Consider the following 25593-nt stretch of genomic DNA (forward strand, 5'->3'; position numbering starts at 1 on the left):
TGTATTATACATTTGCTTTTAGGACTGGAGCAATAGTCAAAGAAGATCCATTCTTATTCTTTTGCCTGTGACATAAGCCATATTTCTGAAACTATCTCTTCCAACCTTAGCTGACCAGCCCTAGCTGACCTGTCAGATAACTGAAGTTGCGAGACAGCCTTCCACAAAATGTTTTTTCTTCTTTGCATCATGTGCTTAATGTGCAAAATAGATGACTGGGGCACCATTTCTCCTTTGAGCTAATGAGTACAGTAACTTCAAGACGCATGAAACATCACAGGAGCAGCATTCTTTTCTACTTAACCTGCTATAAAAACTGTTCTGAAATTAGCTAGAAGTTCCTTGCTGTTTACTTCAATCCCATACACGCAAAGCCATAGTAAAAGTCTCCTGTTTACCTGTTAGAAAAATCAGAATCCTTCCTTCTTCCTGAATGTTCATTTTATATAATTAATGATAATAAATATTGGTAAGTATCACTTACTGTTGGAGCAGTATTTTATTCCTTGCAGGACATTAGTAGTTTTCACTTAACAAGAGTAATTTTTAAAGTATTTTTTTTTCTTCTTTGGGCTGAGGCAAAACTTGCCCAATAGTGCAAATCTATCCAAAAAGTGCAGGGCACGTTCTTTATGCCAAGCCCCTTGGTTTCAGTGTGTGCAAGTTCCCTTTTTTTTTGTCATAGAAACCTCTAAATCATGGGGCTTTGAAAAAGAAAATAGGCCACTTAGTCATCAGAAGATGGCCTCAGAAAATCCTGAGAGTTTTTGTGGAATCAAAACCGAAGACTGAAAAAATGAGGGCTTTAGAGCTAAGATTCCTTCTTTACTAGTATCAGGATATTCTCAGCTGATGTCTCTTCTAAGACTAGTCATGATACCTTATGTGAACTTAATTCGAAAAAATTTTAAGACATCAGTATATTTAACTGTTACGCAAGTAAGTCACCTTTGCTTGCACAGCACCTTTCAAGTGTTTTCTGTAGAAACAAGGCAATATTAGTGTTACCATACAGGACAAATGTATGGAGGGATTGTTGCAACAGGGTAAGGGTGAGCCTGGATGTTAAAGCTGATAAAAGTTTTATGAATCCAGGAGGTTGAAAGGACACCTTTAGTTATTTGTATTTGTTGTGCAGGGCAGGGTGTGTGTGTGTCATATTGAGGAGGGGCAGTGTCCCACGCGCCTTGGTATCTTACAGTTGCCCTTGACTATCAGGTCATTTTCCCTTCACATCTTCCCCCAGGCTGTGGAGAACAGAATACAAATGGCCCATGTCGTTTCTTCTGGTCAGAATTCCTGTAATTTATTGGCAATATCAAGGCCAAGGTGTTTTTTTCCAGTGGGCCTGAACAACGGTCTTGACATCCCAAGCTGGGGAGCAGAGACAAGAAGGGCTTCCCAGGCCCGGAGCGCACCCAGAGGCACCCTGAACGGGTCACCCGCCATTTCTGGGCAGAGGCAGCGAGAGTTTCTGCCAGGTCAAGCAGCCACTTGTCAGCCGTCATCCTTGAACCCCGCGCCAGGAAAGGCAAAACCACTCGCGGATGTTTCTAACAGCCACAGCGAACACCCTCCGCGACGCCTGCCCGTGCGGGGCCGCAGCCCCTCCTGTCCCCACACCGCAGACGCGGAGGGACCGTCAGCGCCGGCGCCGCGTCCCTCAGGGCGGGCCGTTGCCGGGCGGGCGGGGCGGGCGGGGGGCGTGGTCCCGCGGGGGTGGGCGGGGATTGGCGCGCCGTTGCCACCTCACGCACCCGCCCACACACACCCCCCCCCCCTCACCCCGTCGTCGCCGCCTGCGCCTGCGCACTGCGTCCCGGAAGGCAGCCACGTCTGCCGGAAGATGGGGTAGCGCCGCCGGGCCCGATCCAGGTGTTCGCCGTGACCGTCGCCTCCTTCCCCCTTCCCCCTGCGCTGGGAGGAGGTGAGGCCGGGCTGTGCTGAGGCCTCCGCCGCTCCCGAGAGCCGCCGGGTGGGGTTGGCGGGGAGGCCCGGGGCAGGGCTGGGCGCGAAGGTGGTGTTGGGGGGGGGGGGGGGGGAGGTAGCGGCCACCCTGAGCATCGCCCTCCCGCCCGGTCTCCCCTGACCCGGCGCTTCCCCCCTCCCGCTCTGGCTGTGCTCGGACAAGGGACCGTCCCCAAGCCCGCCCCGGGGTGAAGGAGCCCTCCCCGGGAGCTGGGGTAGAGGCGCACGTCGCCAGTGTGGTCTCGCAGGCCCTTGGTGCCAGTGGAAGTATCCCCCCTCCCCCCCGTCTTGGTGTCACAGAAGGGACAGCAGTCTGCAAAGTTGCGAAGAAGTTCCTCTGTCTGATCCAGGTTATGAATCTGCAGGCCAGACTTCTAAGGCTTTGTCATTATCTGTTCCTGTAATAAGCACCTGGCCACTTTTCCTCCCCCAACTAAGTTTGGTTTTGTCAGGTGCAAGAAGACTTTATTTTCTGTTGTTGCAGATTGATTAGCAGGCTGGATGCTCTGTAGCAGGTGCTAATGCCAGAAACAGATATGATGGTCTGCTAGCTAAGCCTTGGTTTTGTCTGCTTTCCTCCATCAGTTACCAAAACAGCAAAATACCGAGTGAGTAGGAGAAAAGTATGAAGATAATTACAGCACTAATAGTGTAACGCAACAGTTGTTTAGGTAACCCATACATCTTGCCTTACCACCACCAGTCTGATTTGTAATAATTCTATGTCTTTTGCAGCATATGGTCCCGAAATCTTAATTTTATAGAGTTTATCAACAGCCATCCATCATGTCTTGGCTTGCTGATCTCGCTGGAAAGGCAGAGGATCTACTCAACAGAGTTGATCAAGGAGCAGCATCAGCTCTGAGCAAAAAAGACACAGCAAGCAGTGCAGTTTATGATAATAAGAATTTGGACTCTGCCAATGAATATTCGGAATTGCGCCAGTATACTGGAGACCTGAAATACCAGACATCATCCAAAGCAGCTTACATCTCCTCAGCAGCTGATAATATTAAACATCAAAAGGCAACAATCCTAGCAGGAACAGCAAATGTTAAACCAGCACGTAGGACATCTTCGGAGGTTGCTTCTCCAGTAGAAAGTGTTTCCACACCCAGAGCTGCCTCACATTTTGTGAGAAGAAAAAAGTCGGAACCTGATGATGAATTGCTGTTTGATTTTCTCAATAGTTCAGAGAAGGAGCCTAACGGAAGGATGGACTCTAAAAAAGAGAAGAGCAAGGCACCTGTTCTTCAAAATCACTCTAGGACTTCAAGCATTAGTTCTGTGTCTACCAGTACACAGAGTGCAAAAACTACTGAAGATAATTCCATGAGGAGCCAAGGCAATGGTAGTTAAATAGTATTGAACCTAGAGATATTTAAAACCCAAGTATGTCTAGGGTAAGGCTAGGTAATGGATTTATTGTCACTTCATGAAACATTTAGTGATAGTATGTCAAATGTATGGAGTACAGGAGGGTCCTTCACATTTTTTCATCACTGGGGTATTCTTAGATACCATGCTGTTTTGTCAAGCTGCATAACTAGTACCTAAATATTTTATGTTCTCAGTCTGCCTCATTGCTACTGCCCACTGTGACTTCCCTGAGCTATGACCTAACCCTTCATCAGCCCCCATGCAGCCCCAGTTAGAAGCAGAGGTGCTGCTGCATTTGTTTGATCACTCAGGGACACTTACCTATTGTTGCTACATAGGAGATTGAGTGACTTTCATGGGCTCGTAGATGATGTTGGGTGTTGCCCAGTGCAGCATGTGGGGTGATACAAGGTTTTCTTCATTCCACCATGGAAGAGGGATATGCTGGTAAACTTGCTTATCCTGCAGAGTGGGAAGTTGGATGTGAATAGGCTGCTGCAGAGGTACAGGTGGGAGAGAGCTAGATAGATAAAGCCTTTGGGTTTGCCAGAAGCAGTTCATTATTGCAGTCTGAATCCAGACACCTCAAAGAGCCTCCAGGTCAGATGATCAAAAGTTGGGGCAGAGGAGAGTGTGGCTGGGACGTGTCAGGAACAACTTGTGTTCTCTGTCAAAATGTCCAGTCTATACCCGGTCCTTGCTGTTCCTGTGCCACTTTGCTGTTGTTTATTCTATAAAATTGAAGCAAATTATTATATTATTTCTTAATAATGTAGTTAAAGTACTTTATTGTTTGTTCAGTATTCTGAGCATGTAAAACATTGTAAATTACAATTTTTTACTTACTATATTAAATATGCTGAAAAGTTTTGGATGCAAAAAGGGATGATTTCTAAAGATGTGAATGTATTTGTATTTCTGTGTCAGTAACTTTTCAGTAGGGTTTAATAATAATTCAGATATGTTAGACCTGGCTAACAGGCTGTAACCAACAAGGCTACATGGCCTTGCTGATTGGTGTTTAAGGAACATATTTGTTTTGCTCAGTGTGGCATGTTGAATTTTCTTCTGAGGATTTTTGAGTGGAGTTTACATTGTGGAGCTGCCAAACGAGGAAGCACACAATTACAACATGGGGTTTGAGCATGCTAGTTTCAGAGTTGATTGTATAAATATATCTGTATCATTTAAATGTTCTGTTTGGTTGAAGTAGCTTATGACACGTTAGCTATAGACAAGACCAATTAATGTTATACTTTGCACATTGCCATGGATATAATCTAATATGTGCTATAAAAGACTAATGTTTTGCTTCATTAGCATCGTTAGTCTATGGAGTTTTCCAGACAAAGGAATGGGGATAAATTGTCTGATAATTTGGAAATTGTATAAATCAAAAGGAAAGAAATTACACTTCTTAGAACCATTTAAATAGGAAAGGAGTTTGAGAAAATGCGGAAGAAATGCTGCTGTCCCTGCTGCTACTTTTCAGTGTGTTGTTCAGAATTAACAATCTGCCCCATCTTCCTGGGCTCTGGGTGATAGGAGCTGTTGCAGTGGTACCAAGGAAGGAGGAGCATGTTGGTTGGTGACCACAGGGTGAAGTAAATAACATTGTGACAGCTGAACTGCAGTCTTACTTGGAATTAGTTGCATTCTGTCCCTGTGGATTTTCAGCAGTTACTAATCTGGGATACACTAAATTCAGAAGCAATATTTTTTTGGGTTGCCTGCTTGTTTGCTCGTGTGCTATGTTGTTTTATCTTAACACTGCTGAAAAGCTTTCAACTATCTGCATGTTGGAATCAAGACTGTTACAGTGGGTATATCAATTTCACAGTATTAATTCAGGATGCTCTCTGTGTGTTTATTCATGATGAGGGAAGGCTGTTGGATCCTCTTTCCATGTAAGGAACTATTCAGACTACTGCTAGAAGCTTCCTTGCTGTTTACACTGAGGTTCTAAGATTCTTAAAAAAAAAAAAAAAAAAAGAAAAATCTGTACCTTTGTTTCCATAATCTAGAGGACTACAGTTTGTATTGGCAGAAAGCTTTTAACAGTTTGACAGACTATACCTACCTTATTTTTCCATTAGAGAAAGGAAATATCACGCTTCTTCAAATCACTGCAACTCAATTTCTCATATTAAAAGTGCTTCTGAGAAAAATATTTTGAGAGAATTATTAATGCAGAATTATCAGATGATTTTTTGACTGAAATTATTCTTAAAATGCTTCTTTGCTTAAAGATAACTACAATATGTAGCTATGTGGCTGAGCTACGTATTTGATATCAAAATGACTAAGTATAGTCATCTGAAAAGATTTTTTAAAATAAAATTTACATCCTTGAAATCAAAAATATTAATGGAAAACCAGAATGAACTTGTAGTAAAAGTTTCCCTGGTTAGCTGCTGTGTATATTCAATCTCTTCTGTTGTGCTCTCACCTTCTGAAGACGTCTCTGGGCAGCATAGTAATAAAAAAGTATTACTATTGAAATCCTAAATTTGACATTAATGTAATAAGAAATTTTATAATTTTCATGTCTTGCCTTGCGGCATTAACAAAAACACTGCATGATGCATGTATACTGTATAATAGTTCTATTTTGTGCAAGTCTCTTGGGAGAAGCATCTCCATATTCCGTTTCAACATAAGTTATTCTGATGGTTTTTTGCTTTTAAAATTTTTACATTATGCGCTTAAACACTGATGCAGAATGTAGAGTTGCAGTTTCTGTCAAGGCAACTTACAAATACATATATTAATTCTAACTTGCATCTCTCTGTACAGAAACTCCAGACAGTTCAGACTCTGGACTGGGAGCACTGGGAGCACAAGGGGATGGCGTGAAGGATTCATCACTAAGTGTAGTAACTAATCCTAACCTTTCAGCTAATGAGGATTTCAAATCACATGAGCTATCCAATCTTCGCCTGGAGAATCAGCTGCTACGGAATGAAGTTCAGTCTTTAAATCAGGAAATAGCTTCATTAATTCAGAGGTCCAAAGAAACACAAGAAGGTACTGTGCTTTGGAAACTAAAGTGTAACACATTACTAAAATGCTAGTGAACTAGAAGAGAATGCTATTTCTGTATTAGTGTTTTGTATTTCTAATAAAGTCTTTCTAGTTAAATTTGCATATATGACTTACCAAGCAAAATTATTATTGTTTTCAGAACAACGAGCTGGAAGAAACTAAAAGTCTTGTTCAACTACAAAGGTGATAACAAATATTGATTAAAATGATGTGATCAACTTAGTTCCAAAACTTACATCTTATTAAAACTGTTTTAGCAAATGTTAACAGTACTAAAATATTTTTCCTGCTTCTTAAAGATCATTGAAAAATACTTAATTTTTTCAGTGAGTAAATTCCTTTAAGTACTTTAAAATCTGACCACTTTCTGGCTGTAAGCTATAACCTGATGACTTGAAACTGACAGTAAAGATAAAAAATTTAGTGGTTTTGTATGACTTCACTAGCTTTCTCAAAACCAAATGAAATGCCAAATATAAACATTGTGAATATAAAAACAAATGATTAAACACAAAGCAAACTGCCCCTGTTAGGCATACAACTGAGGGACCACATTTTTTTCAAAGTAGCTGTAGGAGCCAGAGAATTTTAATTTCCATTGAAGCTTATTATGTGATTTTTGATTAAAAACAGAAGCCTCAGTAAGTAGTTGGGCTTTATTTCAACACTGGTGTATTCTGCTGTTTTTTAGGTTGAGCTTATTGTCACGTTGAGTTGAACAGGGTGCTTTATGCAGAGGTTTCCAAAGGCTTGCTTGCACAGGGCTATTCACCAGTAGTCCATTGCAAGGGGTGGGGCAGGTAAAATTCATCCACTGCAATGTGGCACGGAATGAAATGCCTTGTTTTGAGATTATCAGCAAAATTTTATGGGTCGTATTCTGACAGACAGTCTGGAATTTGTTCATAAAGTTTCAGTGTTACTTCAACTTGGTTGTATTTAATCGCTTCCTTTAAGAAATGTGATGTGTGCATCCTGACCGTTTACAAGGCGTTGAAATACGTACTTTTATAAACTTTAAGGAAAATTCTTATTTTGTAGAATTGAACAAATCCCAGGAAAGGGTCGAGAAGTGGAACGTTGACCATTCAAAGAGTGACAGGATGGTCAGAGAACTTCGAGCTCAAGTGGATGATCTGACAGAAGCTGTTGGTGCCAAGGATTCACAGCTAGCTGTGCTGAAAGTACGATTGCAAGAAGCTGATCTGCTCTTAAGTGCCCGGACAGAAGCATTGGAAGCATTGCAGAGTGAAAAATCACGGTACTTCATAATTACATACTTCATAATTCTGCAAATAGTAATAGGTTTGACAATTCAAGGTAGATAACTTAGTTTCTTTAAGAATAAAAGTGAATAAACTAATGGGGAAAAGGATTGTATCAAGATTTGAAATGAGGATTAAGTTTGCTCTGAGCCCACTGTATCATAGCTGGCAGTGGGAACGGCTCAAATGAGTATTAAATAGGGGCAATTGTCACCTGATTACTGAGATCCATTTTATATAAAGTGTTTGTGTCAGAGGCCTGAAGCTGAAGATATCAATAAAAATGTTTTTGTTTGAAAAATACTTTTGCTTATCCACAAATATGAATACTTTGACTTACCTTAGTGCTGAGATATGAGTTGGCAATTGGATACTCCAGAATATAGGTCGGGGAAGAGATGCATGAGTCATTAACTCCAGGCCTCACGCCTGTAGCCAGCCATATTCAGTCATTTACTGGGTAAATTTTCAAAGCTGTTCTGAAAACCAGATAGTCATATTTCTACCTGAAAATCACACTAGGCTTCTTTTTTTATTTAATATGTATCTCACTCTTTCAGGATAATACAAGACCACAGCGAAGGGAGCAGTTTGCAAAATCAAGCCCTTCAAACTCTTCAAGAGAGGCTGCGGGATGCAGACTCCGTGCTCAAGCGAGAGCAAGAAAGTTACAAACAAATGCAGGTTAGACATGGAGAGTGAGAAAGAGTTTCAGACTCTACTTTTGAGATCAAATCTGTGAGGTTCCAACTGCTCTCTCTTCCCCTTGACTTCAGTTCCTATGCAGGGTACTAAGTGTTTGGAAGGATGTGCTGTCTGTTGCACCAAGTATCCTTGTGACACTAGTTTACTTTTTATATGTTATTTTGAAAGCTTTTTGAGTAAAAGTTTTTGAGGATTAATTCTGACACTTTTTGCCGTTTTTTTCCATACTAACTTTAATGTTAAAACATGTTTTAAAACTAAATCAGTAATCAATTTTCCATGCTATGTTGTTACACAACAAATTGTTATGCTATTTTAATATGTAACCTTAAGCATATTAAGCTGGATGATCACTTCTGTGGTAAAGATGTGAGTACCTCATTGCTAGAGCCTGCTTTTCACACTTAGTTTGGCCTTTGTTATGTATAATAGTATCTTTGAAAATCTTCATCAGCATCTGTCTGCGTTTTTTTTAAAGTACATCAAAATACGGCAGACTGCATTTGATAATATTTTTTTGAGGGGAAAGCTTGCTTTTTCTTTACCAACTAAACATGAATAATGGGAAGATTGTTATTCCCTCACTATTTCTGCTGACGGAAAGAAGTGCATATTTTTACTGACATTTAGCACTTGTTTAAGCAAGCAGGATTTCTTTCCACATAGCACTAACGCATCTTTAAGATGGAGGTGATAGATGTGAGGTGTTGTGTCATGTGTAGTTGCTTTTAAACTTTCTTTTTTCCTTTCTAGGTTAAAGTTGAGACTGTGTTTAAACACAAAATATTGTTTCTTTATTGCTAATAGAATGAGTTTGCGGCTCGTCTAAGTAAAATGGAAGCAGAACGTCAGAGCTTGGCAGAAGGGATAACCGTAGCAGAAAAAAAGTATTTAGATGAAAAGAGGCGAGCTGATGAGCTTCAGCAGCAAGTCAAAGTAACTAAAAACCATCTAGAATCTGCAAAGCAGGAACTGACAGACTATAAACAGAAAGCTACTCGCATACTACAGGTAAGCATTTCTGTAAACAAGTCCTGTTTGATTTGGACACTTTTATAAGGTATTATGCTTCAAATGATCTAATTCGTGTTTTTTTTCATGTGACCTGTAATATCTTTTGGGGCATATCTATGATGATACCTATACAGAACAGCTACCAGTCTGCATTTTGTAAATTTGAGTTTACAGCTTGAGTTAGGTAATTGAAATGGAAGTTCAGGTCCTGAACTTAAAGAAAAATCCAAGTCAACCAATTGCACTTACTGTGCAACATCTGTCAATGTGTTCCGCATTCAAGAGTCCAATCTTGGGCAAATAGATAAATAGATATAGCCTACAATTTGTTACCCACCCAGTAGTCTTGAGTCAAGAATATTGCTCTATTCTCGAGGGTGAAGCATATCATATAATGGATACTTATGTGTAACCCCAAAAAAAAATTTTTATATATTATGAAAGGTTGTATGTGATCAACATTATATAAACAATGGCAAAATCGGGTATTTTGTGCAGAGTTCTGTAAGTTCTATACTACTTAAACTGTCAAAGATACCAAGTCCAAACATGGTCAGTTTGAGTCTTGTTTATAAAGGTTAGCAAAATGTTGAAGGTAAAGGTCTCTGTTTAGAATAGTTAATTTAGTGTGATATCCAAGGACAAGTTTTAAATCATTGTGATAAATACAAAAACATGAGATCAGAATTTAATGTCAAGCTAACATTAGGTTGACTCTGAATAAAATAGTTCATCCTCTTTCCCAGAAGAGTTATTGCTGTATTTGTTTCTTACTTGGCCTTGTTGGCAGGAGAAAGGATGGATTGGAACGGGGTCAGTTTTGTCTTTACTGTCTGTTAGTGTCCATTTTCTTTCTTATGGTAGCTGGAAAGCCAAAATTGTTACCCATGACATGTTTAACATTCCAGGCACTTCTAAAGAGAAAAGCTGGACTGCTCCTCAGCAAACATAGCCTTCCAGTAAATCCAGTCTCATGGCATACAGGAAATCAGAGAAAATATCAGTAGGGAAACATTGTCATTTTAAAATGTGTAGAGTTAATAATAGCTTGGCTAAAAGAACAGATAAAGGCAGTTCTTTTACTGTATGTCCACATTTGAATTTTAGAGCAAAGTCATTTTGGCATATTCTAGTGGAGCACTTGTTAATTACTGCCATATATAATATATTGATTTATTATTTCAGTCTAAAGAAAAGTTGATAAACAGCTTAAAAGAAGGCTCTGGTATTGAAGGCCTGGATAGCAATACTGCAAGCACAATGGAACTAGAAGAACTGAGACACGAGCGAGACACTCAGAGAGAAGAAATACAAAAACTAATGGGACAAATGCAACAGTTGAGAATAGAGTTGCAGGTAACTATGATTTATGTACCCATGTATTTGTAGTTAAGCATGTGCACAAAGGACTTTTCTTGAATACTTTAGGGCTGTTGCTTCTAGTGGTTATTTGACCTAATATTAAAATAAGCCAACTTTTGCTCAAGGTGAGACAAGTGCCTATTGAATACCCAGTTTCTTTCAGCTCGTGGTGGAAGTAGTACTGCAGTACCACTTCTCTCTTCCCTCACTACTGTGTGCACCCTTTGAGGGAAGCGTTTCTTTCCAAACAAGCATAGTGATTTCTGTAGAGATCACCTATATCCTTTTCTGCAAGGGCTACTACTAATCCTTGAAGCAACTGTAATCAGTCATCTGCTGGCATAATTGGCTCAACCCAGCAGTTGCACGGAAACCCACTTTACACAGTTTTATCCTGTAGAAAGAAAAAAGCGGAGGCTTTTTATGTTCACAAAATGCATTTATTTTATTACTATGTTAGTAAAAGTATTCTGTATAAAATGACCAAGTGTCATTTATTCAGTACACCCTCACCTTCACTTTCCTTTGAACCAATATTGCTGATACGACTTTTTTTTTGCTGTTACCTATGACAGATTGCAGTGTTGTTTGAACGTTAGTGAAATGGTAATATTTCATTTCAGGATGTGGAGACTCAGCAGGTAAGTGAAGCTGAGTCAGTGAGAGAGCAGTTTCAAGACCTACAAGAGCAGTTAGCGGCACAAAAAATGGCCAAGCAAGAGGCAGAAGCTGAACTAGAACGGCAAAAACAGGTACAGAATTTTTGAAAGTTCACTGATCTTATTTTAAGCCTCGTGGTGTCATCAGTAAAGCATTTGGCTTAATAAGAGAGTAGCTTATCCAGTACTGAGGTTATTTTTTTGTCTAGTATGCCAAAGAAATCCCCAAATGCTTAATGGATGTCGCTAGGCCAAACAAAGCACAAGCAGTACTAAGCGATGGACAGGGCCTTCTGGATACTCCTGATAAAAAGAGATCTCACTGATTTGTTAAAGAATAAACGTGACCCTAGGGAGTGCACAAAATTGATCATGATCCTGAATTTTATTCAGCAGGGGAACAACCAAACAATAGGAATATAGTAACATCTGTAACTGGTACTTACATCAGGAAATTCAAATACTAAAAATGATTACTGTGCAACTTCCTGTGCTCAATTACTACATAAGATTTAGCTCATAAACCAATGTTATTTTAGTACCAGTTTGTAGATTTATTTTTTTTTAATCCACTTGTTGCTCAGTTCTGAATCTAAATGTTACTTCCAAACTGCTCAATCAAATTGGTGATAAAATTATATTAATGAATTTTGTCATATTGTGTTATCTTTTTAAGTAAACTCCCCTTTGATTTAAGCAGTTTTGTGCTAAAAAGGGGGGGAAACAGGAAAACTCACCTTTCATGTGAACAAGCTTACTATTCAGTAGGAATCAGACAAATGCTTTGCATCCTATTAAAAAATTTCTCTGTAAGAAAAAGCTCATGTAAAGAGAATTAATAATGAGGAAAGCAGGAGAGTACACTCTATCTGCTAAGAACAATTTATCTTCTAGGATTATATGTCCTTCCAGAAATTACATTTTAATGAGATGCTAGCAGCTTGAACTAATTAAAAGGCAGAAGTTGAGGTCTGTTCTTGATGGATAGCTGATGTTTATTGTATCAAAGCAGATGGTAGAGTGTATTTTGTTACTCCTGCCCTTCTGAGAGGTGTATTTTAAGTCAATACTACATATGGAAAAAGTCAGGTGAATTAAAAAAAAAACCCAAACCCAACATTATCAGTTATTATAGAAACTGAGGTATTCCTTTTGATGACACACATTTGCACTTGCTTTTAAAGTAATTGTGTGCATTGATACTTAATACAATTATGATCTGTTCTATCTGGGAATGCCTTTAACTAGTGCCATAAGGTTTCTGAGACTGAAGATGGAACATAAGTAGAGGTGTTATTTCTTGTACATCTGGTGGGTTGAAGGGAGAATAAGATTATCTGTTTTCTGTAGCAACTGACAGTTGAAGTGATACAGTGATTTGAAGACTGTCTTATTTTAAAAGATAAGCATGACAGGTCTTGAAGTCAGAGTTAAAATAGACGCTAAACCATGGGAATAACAAAATTTATGGTTAGGTTTACTGCTTAGTAAGCTGTCTCCTACTAATATTCCTTCCCCTTTCACATCTGTTGTGTTACTTTATCCTAAATTTTAAAGGAAGATGTGTGTCATACAGAATTTTAGATAGATAGGCCAAAGGATTTTAAGCACTTATAAGAACTGGTATGTTGGATTGATGGGTTTATTTTAGGAATACAGATTCCCCATCAAGGCATTTCCTAATTGTTTAAGTTTCATCATTGACATTGTTTCAAGATAGCAATAAAATAAACATTGAAAGTATAAGGAAGATAAATCACAGTCTTAATGAAATTGGGTGACTCTTGGTAAACTAGTCTGGATTAGTATTTATATTAGGTCAGTCTCCACAAAAGAATTTGATACATCTTGTAGGTTGTGTCTTCATACTCGGCACTCTCTCTTTTTTTTTTTTCCCCCCTCATTCCCATCCTAGCCAGACATTTAACGAAGATTAAATTTCAGTTTATATTTGATTTCAGCATATTGTCTTCTCGTGTTCTATTCTGAAACTCTAGATAAGAAAATGTCTCTGGAAGTACATATACGTATAAAATCTTTTATTTGTGAATGTGATAAATTTTGCAGGAACTCCATTATACTGAAGAAGAATTGTATCGAACAAAGAATACTTTGCAAAGCAGAGTAAAAGACAGAGAGGAAGAAATTCAGAAGCTCAGAAATCAGGTACTGTGTGTGTATAGAAACTAACTTTGTCACCTTCAATTATGAAAACAGTGATGAGAACTATTAATTTGATTAAACTTAAACATAAAGGCTCTACCAGTGGCAATGGGGCCAGCATGTGAGCCTGGCTGCTTTCTTCACTCCCTCGTACTCATTCAGCATCAGCAGTTGAATTAGGGACATCAGTGTTTTAAGTCACTACTAAGTCCCGCCAATATATTTATGGACCTATTTTCTTTGAATCAGGCTAATGCCTTTTGGAACCTTCTGATACTTGCCAGCTCCTACAGTCTTCTCGGGCAGCATGAAAGCATAGGCCTTGTTTTGTGTAAATTATATTAGCGTACTGAAAAGTAGTCTATATGTAGAGAAATTTATAGTCTAGAGTCAAGTGTCGTCAGCTGTGCAGTGGGACTGTCAGAAGATTTGGAAAGTGTTGTGTTGTGATACCAATTTCTTGAGCCTGTTGGCAGATGATTCTTCTGGTAATGCTGGCTTTAGGACTATCTGCACTTGCCCTGGTGCATGCATCTGATTTGTGGTTTTGATATCTCACTGCCTCTGGCTCCAGATGATTATGTTTTTTCATCATTGAAGCTACATCTTTGTGGTATATGATGCGTCAAGTGGCAGCAGTCCAAGACTGTAGTGAATAGATGAGCTATTGCACATATGGCTCATCTGGGGATTCCCATTTGCTTTAAATATTTTCTGCAAATTGAATTACATGATCCATGTCTTCATTTGCTGTCCTTGCAGTTTCTATTTGCTAGTACAATCATGTTTTCTGCCTCAGTGCTCCTCAATCCTCCTGCAGCGTATTCTGCATTTTCACCATTTTCATTCGAGCTTTCCTGTAGAATGGCATCAGGTTCTCCTGGTTTGTACTGAGTTTTTCCTTCCTCACTTGAAAACACTTTACATACACACTTGTTTTGTGAAGTTGCAAGTATGATAGTCAGACTGGATTATCTTGCTGTTGTCATGCCTACCATTTAAACTCAGCTGTGAGGCATAGCATTGAATTTTGTGATCAAACTTACGATTATACAGAAATGTTCATATGATTAGAAGTAGAAAACTTAGGAATATGTTTTTAGATAGTTTCTTGTGTCATGTAAAATCTTGTTTTAGCAACTGTCAACATTAAGTTTCTTCTTTATTGTGATCACTGGTGATCATTTTTATAGTATTATCCTGTAAAAAAATCTGTGATGGGATAACTTGGTTCTTGGAGGGCTTAGATTTTTAGAGTTTCGTAATATATCAGTTAGTCAGACTTTGAATTTAATCTGATTTTTTTTTTTTCTTTGCTTTGTTTTTAGCTCACAAACAAGGCTCTAAGCAGTAGTAGTCAGACAGAATTAGAAAATCGGCTTCATCAGCTGACGGAAACACTAATTCAGAAGCAAACTATGTTAGAGAGCCTGAGCACAGAGAAAAACTCACTTGTCTATCAACTGGAACGACTTGAGCAACAGTTGAAGGCTGTCCAAGGCACTAGTGCTAATGGACCTTCCATTAATATGGCAGGCATTGATGGTGCTGAAGGTAAATAAGGAATCATAACACTGCAAATTCTGTTCTTTCTGCAGTTCAGGCTTTTATATTTCCTGATACCTTTTCCTGAAAGTCTGAGTTGATAAGGAAAAAAAGTGCTGAAAGTATTCAGCTTATGCCAGAGATGTTGTCAACAGCAGCCAGTCTCATAAAAAAAAAATAGTTAAGTAGAAGCTCTTTTTTATATGTACATTACTTTAAGTAAACTTAATAAAGCCAATTTCATCTTTAATTCTCAATGCTGTGGCACTGTCGGAACAATCATATTTACAAATCCTGTCACAGGTGCAAATAAGTCTGTCTTTTGGGTTTTAAACTGAATGTCAGAAGCCAGATATAAGTCTTCTCTTGTAAAAAGGGTTTGGGAGGTGAGCAAGATTGGAATACTTACTTTTGAGACTTGATCAGAATTCTAGTTGAAATCAGTTTCCTCCTTGCTTGCTGCTTTTCTTGAAAAGCAGTTTAAAATATGGTAGTTCTGCTGAGGTTGATTTGTCTGTACTGCATAGCAATCATTTGTATCTCTAGGAGAATCTCAGCAGTTGATCCATGGTTTTGAGATGTTACTTTTCAAAGTCAAAGTTTGTAATTTTGTATATATAGGAAGTAACTTGGAGAGCAATGGACAATTAGTAAGAGGTGTAAAATGACAATCCGGACTTTTGTTTCTCTGCTTATGAAAGACTTTTAAAAAAATAAGGCTGGAGTACTGGCAGATTTGAAATATATTTAATTTTAGCTTGTTTTTAGATAACTTCCAGTAAGCTTAAGTTTAGCTGTGCAAAGACAACAATACCTGAGAAAATTTTCTTTTAATAAAATTGATACATAGTAAAAAAATAAATAAAGTAGAAATGTTTGGAATATACCATTTAGTATCAGGAATGCCATCAAAGTTTTACTGTATGAGAAATAAAAACAAATGGAGAAACAGTGACAGTATCAAACCCATCATTTTATACACCTAATAAGAGAACTGTTATTACATGACAGACTTGAATACCAAGATGTCCATCTAGTAAACTAAAATAAATCTTAAAAATATACAAAGTTGAAGAAACATTTGACTTGGTTGTAAGTTTGTCAAGAATCCTACCCTCAAAACACACTCCTCTATCCCCTGTAAAATGATGCTAACAGATCAGATTAATCGCTATTTTTATATTATTTTTACAGATCTTTGTTATACGCTATCAATTTGTTTTACTTAACAACTTAGCTGGTTTTAGACTGATGAGATTTTTTTGCTTTTCCCTGCAAATAGGTACTCGTATGCGTAACGTTCCTGTCCTGTTTAGTGACATGGATACTAACATGGCAGGAATGTACGGGAGAGTTCGCAAAGCTGCCAGCAGTATAGATCAGTTTAGGTAAGAGTGTCCTAAGGGAACGTATTTTGTAATTGCTGGAATGCTTTTGCAGTTTTCAGGTGGCACCTTCTGCGTTGAATTGCTTTTATGAAGGTTAATATAAAAAAATAATGAAGCTACTGTACGGTATAAATTGCTAAATGTTGACCTAGTTCACTTGTGCTTTCCTATGATATTAATATCCCTGGGCTTTTGCAAATTGTAGTCAATTATTTAAGCAATGCTCTCGTAGATGTTGATACAAGAGAATCACTAAATTATGTACAAAACACCCTAACCTTTTTCATTCCCATATTCTACCTTTTTTCACTTTCAGAGGTTTTGACTCTGTCAGAGATAAACACTGTAAGAATGTAGTAGTGGGGAGTAACGCATGTATTCATTTACAGGGAGTATCACATGTATTCTTTTACTCCTGTTTAGGCATCCTGATGGAGACAAGATTCTGGGTTCTGACCCAGTGCAGCTGCTTACCTTGAAGGATAATCTCTTCAAGGATTTAGTAAACAAAAATCATTCTGGAACCAGCAAAAGACTTGCTTTGATCTATTTTCTGAGCCGTTAGGCTAATTGTCAGTATTCCTAACAAAGGTCTGGCCCAAAACTTGAATCTAATACCAATAGAAAACAAAATTAAATAATACTTTTTAATCCTTTGAAAGCATGGTACCTTGATAGAAAGTCCTTTGTGCTTCCATGGTACTTTAATTTCATTGTGAAGAATATCAGAATTTCTATGATTGGGACCTAATATATGTGATGTTTTGCTACTAAACTTCATTTGGCAGTATCATACTCACTTCAGTACACGCATGGGGTTTTTAACTGATGTTGCTGAGCACACATCTAATGCAGTATGCTTTGTAGCACTGTAGGAGTAAACTCTGAAAACCCATGTCTTTTTCATCTAATGAAATACAAGAATGGTAGTGATCTATCAGTTCTTAAAAAGGAATCTAAGGTTTAAGTTGCTTAAATCTTTGAAAGATTCATGACAGCTCCTCAAGTAACAAAATTTGACAAATATATAGCATATTTCTGAGTTTTAAAATACCTGTACAACTCCCTTTCACCAACTCTGAGCCTAGCATGTAACAGAAAAACTTAGGAGAACGTGTTTTATGGTCTGAATTCTGAATTTTCTCCCTCCATTTAATGTCTTGAACGCATGAAGTAAAATTCAAGGTGGAAGCAAAGGCACGTATGTAACATCAGCTGATGTTTATGAATTTGTGGTGATTGGAATCAAAGGAACAGGAATTTATTGCTCAGTGCTAACTTGTGCATTTTGTTTCTCTTGTGTAGCATTCGGCTGGGAATCTTTCTAAGGCGGTATCCCATAGCAAGAGTCTTTGTAATCATTTACATGGTGAGTAAGCTTTCTTTAAAGAAAGAAGTTTAATGCAGGATTTCTATAGTCAGCTTATATAATACTTCTTAAGTTGCAAGATGTTTGATGCCTGAAAGGCTGTATAATTAACTTTAACAACGTAATGTATTTTTTGGTAAAGCAGACTAAGTAGTACTTAGTAACAGCATTTTGGAGTCATGTTGCTTGGCAGTTTTCAGTTTTTCCCAGGAATTCTTATTATAGCAGTCTTAAAGACATTTATGTAACTACCATTTGAAAGACTGTAAGAACAGAGTTTTTGTTCTGAAATACAGAACAACAGTGACCTGTTGCCAAGGTTTACCCACCACATCTGCATGCAATGCATTTAGGAAAATGACATCTGTTATAACTTTTTTAATATTTGGCACTTTTTGTTCAGTGGCTAATAATCATACTTATCTGTAGCTGAAAAAGTAGCAAGAAAATTTTTTCTTGCTAGACTTAAATTAGTAGAAAGTTGCTCATCTACACCAGGTGAGATTGTCAGGCTTGTAGTTAATAAAAATGAAATTCCTCCGTTTTCCACTGGAGGGCAGATGTCTCTCAGTTTAGGTGTCCTGTGGTAAGGTAGGTGTACAGTCTACCCTGCTTGAAAATACTGCACTAGTTGAACTTTTTTGAGTCTTTGAAATGAAAAAAAAAATGTTGCTTAAGAAGGTGTAATGATACTTCTGAACAGAGTTTCTGAGAACAACTGTCACTGTTTCAGGATGTAAAACAGACAGACACACGTGAATAAAGGAAATAAGTTTCCTCCTGCAATTGCTTCTTCCAGCCTGTTAGGTACTGGAAGCAGCAGAGCTGTTTAATTACTAACCTCTCTTTTACCCTGTTCATGACTGACTCATCAATATATGAATAAAATGCTTTGTACCAAAGCACTGACGACTTTTACCCCCTAAGCTGCTCCCTGATGTGAAACTTAATGATGGTTGTATAGGAGCTGCATATTGGGAATTCAGTGGCAGTTACTTTTTTTTCAGTTTGAACCTTGACTATGACTATTGTAACTTTTGTAACTTGATTTTTAATTTTTTTTTTTCTTATGGAAATGTGGCTTATGCATTCTGTCAGTTATCTCCCTTGTTGCACCCCCAGCAGATCCTATTCTAATTGGATAGTTTCAGCCAAATTTGAATAAGAATTAACATTCCTAAAAAGTTCATAAAAATGCCTCAAATCAGTGCCTGGGGTAAGGAAAGCAGAGCTCAGCTGGTTTACCCAGCCTGGTATCAGCCGCTTAGTGCAGGAGTAGTGGCTCACCAGTCACTCGAGGCAGATCGCGTAAGGTACTGGCTGGAGGCTGGATTTCAGAGAGAACAGCTGGGGTTACTGGAGCATGGAGGGAAAGAGAAGCCAGAGGACAAATCTGTAGGAAACCAGGCTACTTTAGTTTTGCTATTTGTGTAAAATCTTTAGTTTTCTGCAAATGGCTTCTTCAGAACCTGACTGAGCATTTCATTGTGTAAATAAGAATTTTTTTTTTTTTAGGAGTATCTGAATCATATAAAAAATATTTAATCAAAATATTTCTACAAAACTAGCCTTTATTATCTCTGTTTGAGAGCTTTCATATTTACTGCTGCTGTGAGCAATGTTTGTCAGTGCTGGTAAGTTAACTCTTTCTTTTCTTTTCCCAGGCATTACTTCATCTCTGGGTCATGATTGTTCTACTTACCTACACCCCAGAAATGCATCATGACAGTCCCAGTGGCAGATAGACTGAGGCAGGACCTTATGCTGTGCTAATGTAATTTGGACTGGCAGTGTCTTTAGAATAATCAGTCCAGAAATAGCAGCAAACTTTTCCTCACGGTTCTTAGGAAGAATGAAAACTATCATGCCTGATTTATCACTACTCTTCAAATACATGTATAATACTATGTAACTTTTTCAATTTACCTAAAGGAGCGTCACTTTCCTGGAGAAGTAAAGCTATTAAGCTGTGGTTAGCCTTTACATTTTACGTAGACCCTTCTGGTGGTTAGTGTAAAAGATAAGGGTTGCACCTACAGAGAAATGCAAGGATTTCTGAAATTGCAGATATATATGATACAAACTATTTTAGATCACACTGGATGTGGGCTATGGTCAGGTAGCAAATTGTACTTAGCAATTGAAATAAACTTTATTTCTGGTTTCTTTCAGTCTTTTGCACTTCTGTTTTTAACTCTGTAAATAGTAGACTTTTCCTTAACATGTTAAACTGAAAAAAGGACAATGAATTGGTGCAATGTCTTTTTGTAAATAAGTTTAAAAATAAAATATTATGCATTCTTCTTAGGTTTGTACTTCTAGCGCAATAGATCTATCTTCCCTGCCAGCTGAATAGTGGCACTGCCTACTTAAAGGCTGGTATTTTAGCTTTATTAGAGAGAGAGAGGGATGGTTTTGAGAAAGAAGGTTCAAACTCTTTAGAAATAATGTTTCTTTTTGCACTTGAAATTTATATATTTTGACTGCATTTTCTTATATCTCTCTCATTACTACATGTCTTCATCAGATCTTACATTCGTCAAAATATTTATTTTCTAAAGCTTTGGGTACTTAATTAAGACTATTTCTATATATAATCTGTCAGAACATCAAAAATTTCTCATGGCTAAATACTTACCAAATATACTAATAAACCTCATCAGTTATTTATCGTAAACCCCATAATACCAAACCAAACCTACTGTAACAGTTCTGTTGTTAGACCATGGCATTCTGTAATTATGAATTCTCAATGGATAATAATACAAGGTCACTTTCTTTCCCTAGGAAATTTCTTGTTTTCTTGTGTGGTGCTTAAAGCTGAGTAATGAAAAGATGACTAGGAGCAATTTGTCACTCCTGCTCTTAAGAATGTGGTTCAGCTTTCGTGTGACTTGGACACACTGAGCATCAGGTCCTGTGCGTGAAGTCTGTCATGCTAACTCTTATGGAAATGTTACAGTAGAGAAACGACTGTATTGCTGCTCTGATTCAGATCTTGCAGAGGAAACCAAAATGTTTTGATGAACTAAGTAATAAAAGAGAGCATTTACTGTAAGCTGTGTCCCTGCCCTCTGTCACCTTTGCTGCCCTTTACCTAATTCCCGTTGCCTGTTTTCTTTTCAATTCTGATATCAAACTTTTGAACCCTGGGGAGAGCTGATTGCTATAGAAGGAGATCAGGTAAGGTCCTTTGTACCATCTTTTTCTATACACATGCATTTTTTTCATTTAAAACCTCCAAACCTACCGAGTCTTTAGATACTCCAGTATATTGTGATAATCTGGGGGGAACGTTCTTACTGGTATAAACCCGTTACAGCTTTGCTGACATCACACTAACTGCAGATTGATTCTTGCTTCCTTTCTCCCTATGTTTTTCTCTTTTCTCTTTTTTTTTTTTATATGTTTTTTTTTCTTTTGCAGAGATAAGCTTGGAATCCACAGATTTTTTTTTTTTTTTTTCTTTTTTTTTTTGGTAACTTCCTAAAGCTACTACGGTGCTTCTAGAACCCTTTTATCATAGATTAACATTCTTTTCTGCAGTTCTTCCAGATTTTACGCTAGAAATTTTACAGGGGTAAGCACTGGAAGATTCCTGCCAACTTTTGCCTTTGAACTAGGCTCTGGTATTTCAGTATCAGCTTGGTCTTACGTAGTGTGGACCCCTGTAATGTCTTAGAGTTAAGAACGGTGTCTAGTGCAGGGTACCTGAGTAGCATCAGCCTTGTGTTCATGACCTCTGTGTGTGTTGCAAAGATGTTTCTGTTTCTATTCCTTGTCCATGAAATGATGTATAACTTAGTTTTCTTTTTGCAATTTCAGTTCCCATCTTTAGCATCTATTAATTTTCCTTTTTTTTTTTTAATAAGTACTTGTAAAAGAAGGTCACAGGTGCTTGAGAACCTGATTATATTCTGATTTTTAAAAGGTGAGATGTTAACAACCAAGCTGTGTGAAATCACTGTTTTCACCTAGTATAAAATCTGGAACTAGACAGCTTATAGTCACAATTCCTTGCCAGACAAAGGGCTGTTCAGTGTGGGGGGTAACATGGGGTGAGAAGACAAATGCTACTGTGCTACCAAAGGCTATGTTACTTTATACAAACACCTTTAAAGCATAAGAGTATGTAAAGCCTTTATTATGGTGTTAAACTGTTTCAGAGCTATAAAAGAAATACAGATAACTATTCCTTAAGGTTTTTGTTTAAACACACTGGATTTTTGCCCCCATAATTCGTGTTAATAAGCTGCACAGGGTGCAGAGCAAGAACAGACAAGACCTGAATGGAGTCCGAATATAAAATTTCGAGTTGAACATTCAGATATATTTCCTGCCTCTGACTAGTGATGTTGGCTCTGATGTCATCTGTATAGATGGGCGAAGTGTGCCACAGCTACGGGTCAGAGGTGCCATAAGGACACCGTTTCCACCAGCAGCTCTTAATGGTCTTGGAGGCTGCTTTACCGAACAGATGGCTTTGGTGCGAACAAGAAGCTTCTGTTAGCCTCTATCTTAAGTGGCAGGAGGATATTCCAAGTGCCAAGTCTGTTCTTGAGGGACTATCATACTACTACAGTTAAACTAAAAAGTAAACTAAGCAGCTAAATTACTTCAGAGACCAGCAGAGCAGTTTAGGGCTTTTAAAAATACTTTACAAATGCTGAGCCTATCTTTCTGTGCTCTGTAGCCTAGCACAAGAAATAATGGTCATAATAACTCACAGAAAATAGGAGTCTCTGTCTCCCAACTGCCTTATCTCACTGCCTTGAGAGCATAATAGACTATTGTGTGGCTGAAGAAAAGTCTTTTTTCATTTCCTTCCTTCTAGGACTGAAACTGCTCCGGGAGCCAAGTGTACACCTTAAGAGTCAAAAAGATGAAAAATGAGGAAGAGAGGGTTGATGGGGAGCATTAGTTATTTATATTTATTTTCCCCCACCCTATTTGTGCTCAGTTTCCATGCTATGGTCAGAAGGACAGAGTGCATTATGCCACCCTTCTGGAAGGGATGAGAGGAGATGTCCCCTGGGGGGGTGGGCAGCTGGGGGACCGCAGGCGAGGGTGGGAGCTGCTCAGGCGGAGGAGGTAGCGAGAGCAAGACGGCTCTTTATCCGATATTTTGCAGTCTAGAAAAGGCCTATTTCTTTAAGATGCTGGTCGTCTTGGTACATGTTCAGTTAGGTCCAGATTTGGGTTTCTGTGGAAGAGGGCTTTGTGTGAATACTCACAAGCCCTCACGTGACAACAAACTCTTCTTTGACACCTTGGTTTGCCGATATTTGATCTCTCTGCTTTATTTACTGTGCTAGGTCAGCCATATGTATACCAATACCCTGTACGAAGGAAGTGATTTTATTGCTTTATTGCAGATAACATTAACAAGGGGGAAATCAGACTCGCACGGTAATTAATTTACTAATTTCTCATCAGTATAGAGACAGACGTTTCTTTACCACAGAGAATGGATTTCTTTGCTTCCCTCCTCCTGCGCTGACCGACTGCAGCCTGGTTATAAATTTGCTGTAAATGTGTTGCTAGGTGTTGAAACCGTAAGGCAATTTTTATGAATAATACAGAGAATTCATTAGAATTTCAATTGCTTTCCTCTGATTGTTACCGTCTTGCGCTATGGCTTAAGTTTACAAAGCCTTGTCTTGGCAACAGGCAGAGAGATGTCAGCAAAACAGAAATTATGAGAGATGAATAGTAGCTCCCCAAATTATCTGTATTACTCTAGTAGGCATTCATGTGCATGCACTCATAGAAATAATCCTCTTAGATATATAGTTTCCTTTCAGATAGGCACTTATTGATTTAATTTGTATTATATGGTACCTGATGTTGGGCTGCTGGCAGAACCGGACCCCACCACTGAATGCCACAAATAATGGAATAATCTGAGCTCCCCCTACCTATTGTTGCTTCCTGCCAATATTGTTTGAATTAAATGCTTGCGCATCAAAGAGTAAGCAAAAGCTGTTCAGAGAAAGTGTCCAGTACTACAGGCAGCTCCAGGAACTGAGGGAGTCGTGAACTGTTGAATAGATACGAGGTATAAGTGAATCAAGGCGAGGGCAAATCTTGGGCTGGGAGCACAGAAACACTTTTTCAAGTTGGAGGGAAAAAACAAAAGGTGCTGGATTATGATTAAATATCTGCTAATGATGTGCTTAAAAATCTGGCAGGTCAAATCTCATGTAAGACACTTCTTGTGAGAAAATAAAAGATAATAAAAGAGAAGGCATGACCTTTTTGTGCTATGACAGGCTCTTCTAATCAAGGAATCAGAAATATGGATGGGTGTTTTGCCTAAAATTGACCTTTCCTGTGCTGAAGCTTATCTCTTTTCAGACAGATGTTTCATGTGCAGCTTTTCATGTCTGCGTGTTCAGTTCAAATCAAGAAAATTGTATTTTGAGTCCACATTTGTTGAAGAGAAACTGGAGGAGGACACAAATATGTGGGATTTTGAACTCTGTAGCAGCAAGTGAATGGGCTCCAGATGTTCTGCAAAGTCAAGCAGGTGTGTTTGGTAAAGGTCAGTGATAAGAAAACCATGTTCTCATTCACTATAACTGCTACCAAAGCTGTAATTAATCAACTGCAGCAAAATGCCTGATATGATATAAGAAAGATCTGGGCTTGGAGGAACGGGATAGAGTGAAAGTTGGTTTTTTGACACAGAAAAGGAGTCTATCTTGGCATTCATAGTGAAGCAAAACATTACTGAAGACAGCACTTTCTCCAGTCTTGTGCTAATGTACGTGGTATGATTTCTCAAAAACTTACAAAGAAAGTATCACCTTAACACTAGTGTCTCACAGCAACCTAGAACAGAGATAATTTTTATATGCAAATTCAAGCAGTAATTAAGTTCTAAATTGCTCCATTAAAAAAATTAAGAAGCTTGTTGAAAGCATTTGCACTGATATCTTTAGTGGCAAGAAAACAGAATGATTCAGAATTAGTGTTTAATTTGTAACTAGAAAACATATTCTGCCTGATGAGAGATAGGAAATGCCAGTTTTCTGCCCAAACAGGTAGGTGCTTGAGGAGATCCCTGCCCATGAGTGTGCCATTGCCATTACAGCATCCCTGACGAGCTGGGGGGGAGCCTTCCAGTTCCGTTTCCCACTGCTACAGCTTGGGACGTTGCACAGATGCAGCAGATGAAACAAAGAGCAGAAATTAGTATTTCGCCAGTTCATGCTAATGTTCAAAGCTTCTCTGTATTGCTGAATTATAGCTTGAATTGTTTACCAGTTTCTGCCAAATGGATATGCAGAATCGAGACTTTCCCAAGTGAGATCTCCTAAAAACATACTTATGCACCTGTAGGAAGGAGTCTGAATTTTGTTTTGGAAAGCCTTGATTCTTCTGGGCCCCTTTAACTTAGCGAGCCATGACTTTGACCTTTACGGGACATTCAGCTGGCCACAAGCTGTTCACATAGGAGCTTTCCCAGCCTTTGCTTCAGAGGAGCAGCGGGGGCTTTGGTTTTCACAGAGCCACGTCTGTTCCCCCTTCTCCGGAGAGCCACGCAGACGGTGGACGGCACCTTGGCCCCGCGGCGGGTGGCTGCCCCAGGCTGCTGCCAGAGCCCCGTCAGGCATCGCAAGTGCAAGGTGGCCCCACCTGCAGTCACGGGAGAGGGAGAGGCTGCTGCGTGCCAGGCAGCGGGGTATCAAGGACCAAGGCATGCCTGGCTCGGCTGTGACATCTGT

The 25593-nt window shown here is 38.7% G+C and overlaps 1 protein-coding gene across 2 annotated transcripts; it reads left to right on the forward strand.

Annotated features, from left to right (window-relative positions):
- The first annotated feature begins 1805 nt into the window (after positions 1-1805).
- On the forward strand, positions 1806-20921 carry GOLGA5 (golgin A5). 2 transcript variants are annotated; one of them, XR_006165180.1, is made up of 14 exons: positions 1806-1927; positions 2704-3319; positions 6145-6375; positions 7435-7654; positions 8219-8342; positions 9171-9374; positions 10563-10733; positions 11363-11491; positions 13466-13564; positions 14890-15115; positions 16389-16494; positions 17800-17863; positions 19528-20275; positions 20306-20921. XR_006165180.1 is itself a non-coding variant. In XM_042791183.1 (13 exons), exons 2-13 carry the CDS (start codon positions 2755-2757, stop codon positions 19606-19608), a joined length of 2220 nt encoding a protein of 739 aa, XP_042647117.1. In that variant the 5' UTR covers positions 1806-1927; positions 2704-2754; the 3' UTR covers positions 19609-20921. The 2 variants fall into 2 exon arrangements, 1 of the variants encoding a protein (XP_042647117.1); XM_042791183.1 differs by having other exon boundaries at positions 19528-20921.
- The last annotated feature ends 4672 nt before the right edge of the window (positions 20922-25593 follow it).

The sequence above is a fragment of the Tyto alba genome, unplaced genomic scaffold, assembly GCF_018691265.1.
Source record: "Tyto alba isolate M040663 unplaced genomic scaffold, T.alba_DEE_v4.0 Super-Scaffold_18, whole genome shotgun sequence".
NCBI classification, from domain to species: Eukaryota; Metazoa; Chordata; class Aves; order Strigiformes; family Tytonidae; genus Tyto; species Tyto alba.

Coding starts and splice junctions, on each gene's coding strand:
- GOLGA5 (XM_042791183.1), top strand. CDS start 2,755: ATGTCTTGGCTTGCTGATCTCGCTGGAAAGGCAGAGGATCTACTCAAC. Junction 11,492..13,465: donor AACTAGAACGGCAAAAACAG/GTACAGAATTTT, acceptor TAAATTTTGCAG/GAACTCCATTATACTGAAGA. Junction 17,864..19,527: donor TCTTTGTAATCATTTACATG/GTGAGTAAGCTT, acceptor TTCTTTTCCCAG/GCATTACTTCATCTCTGGGT.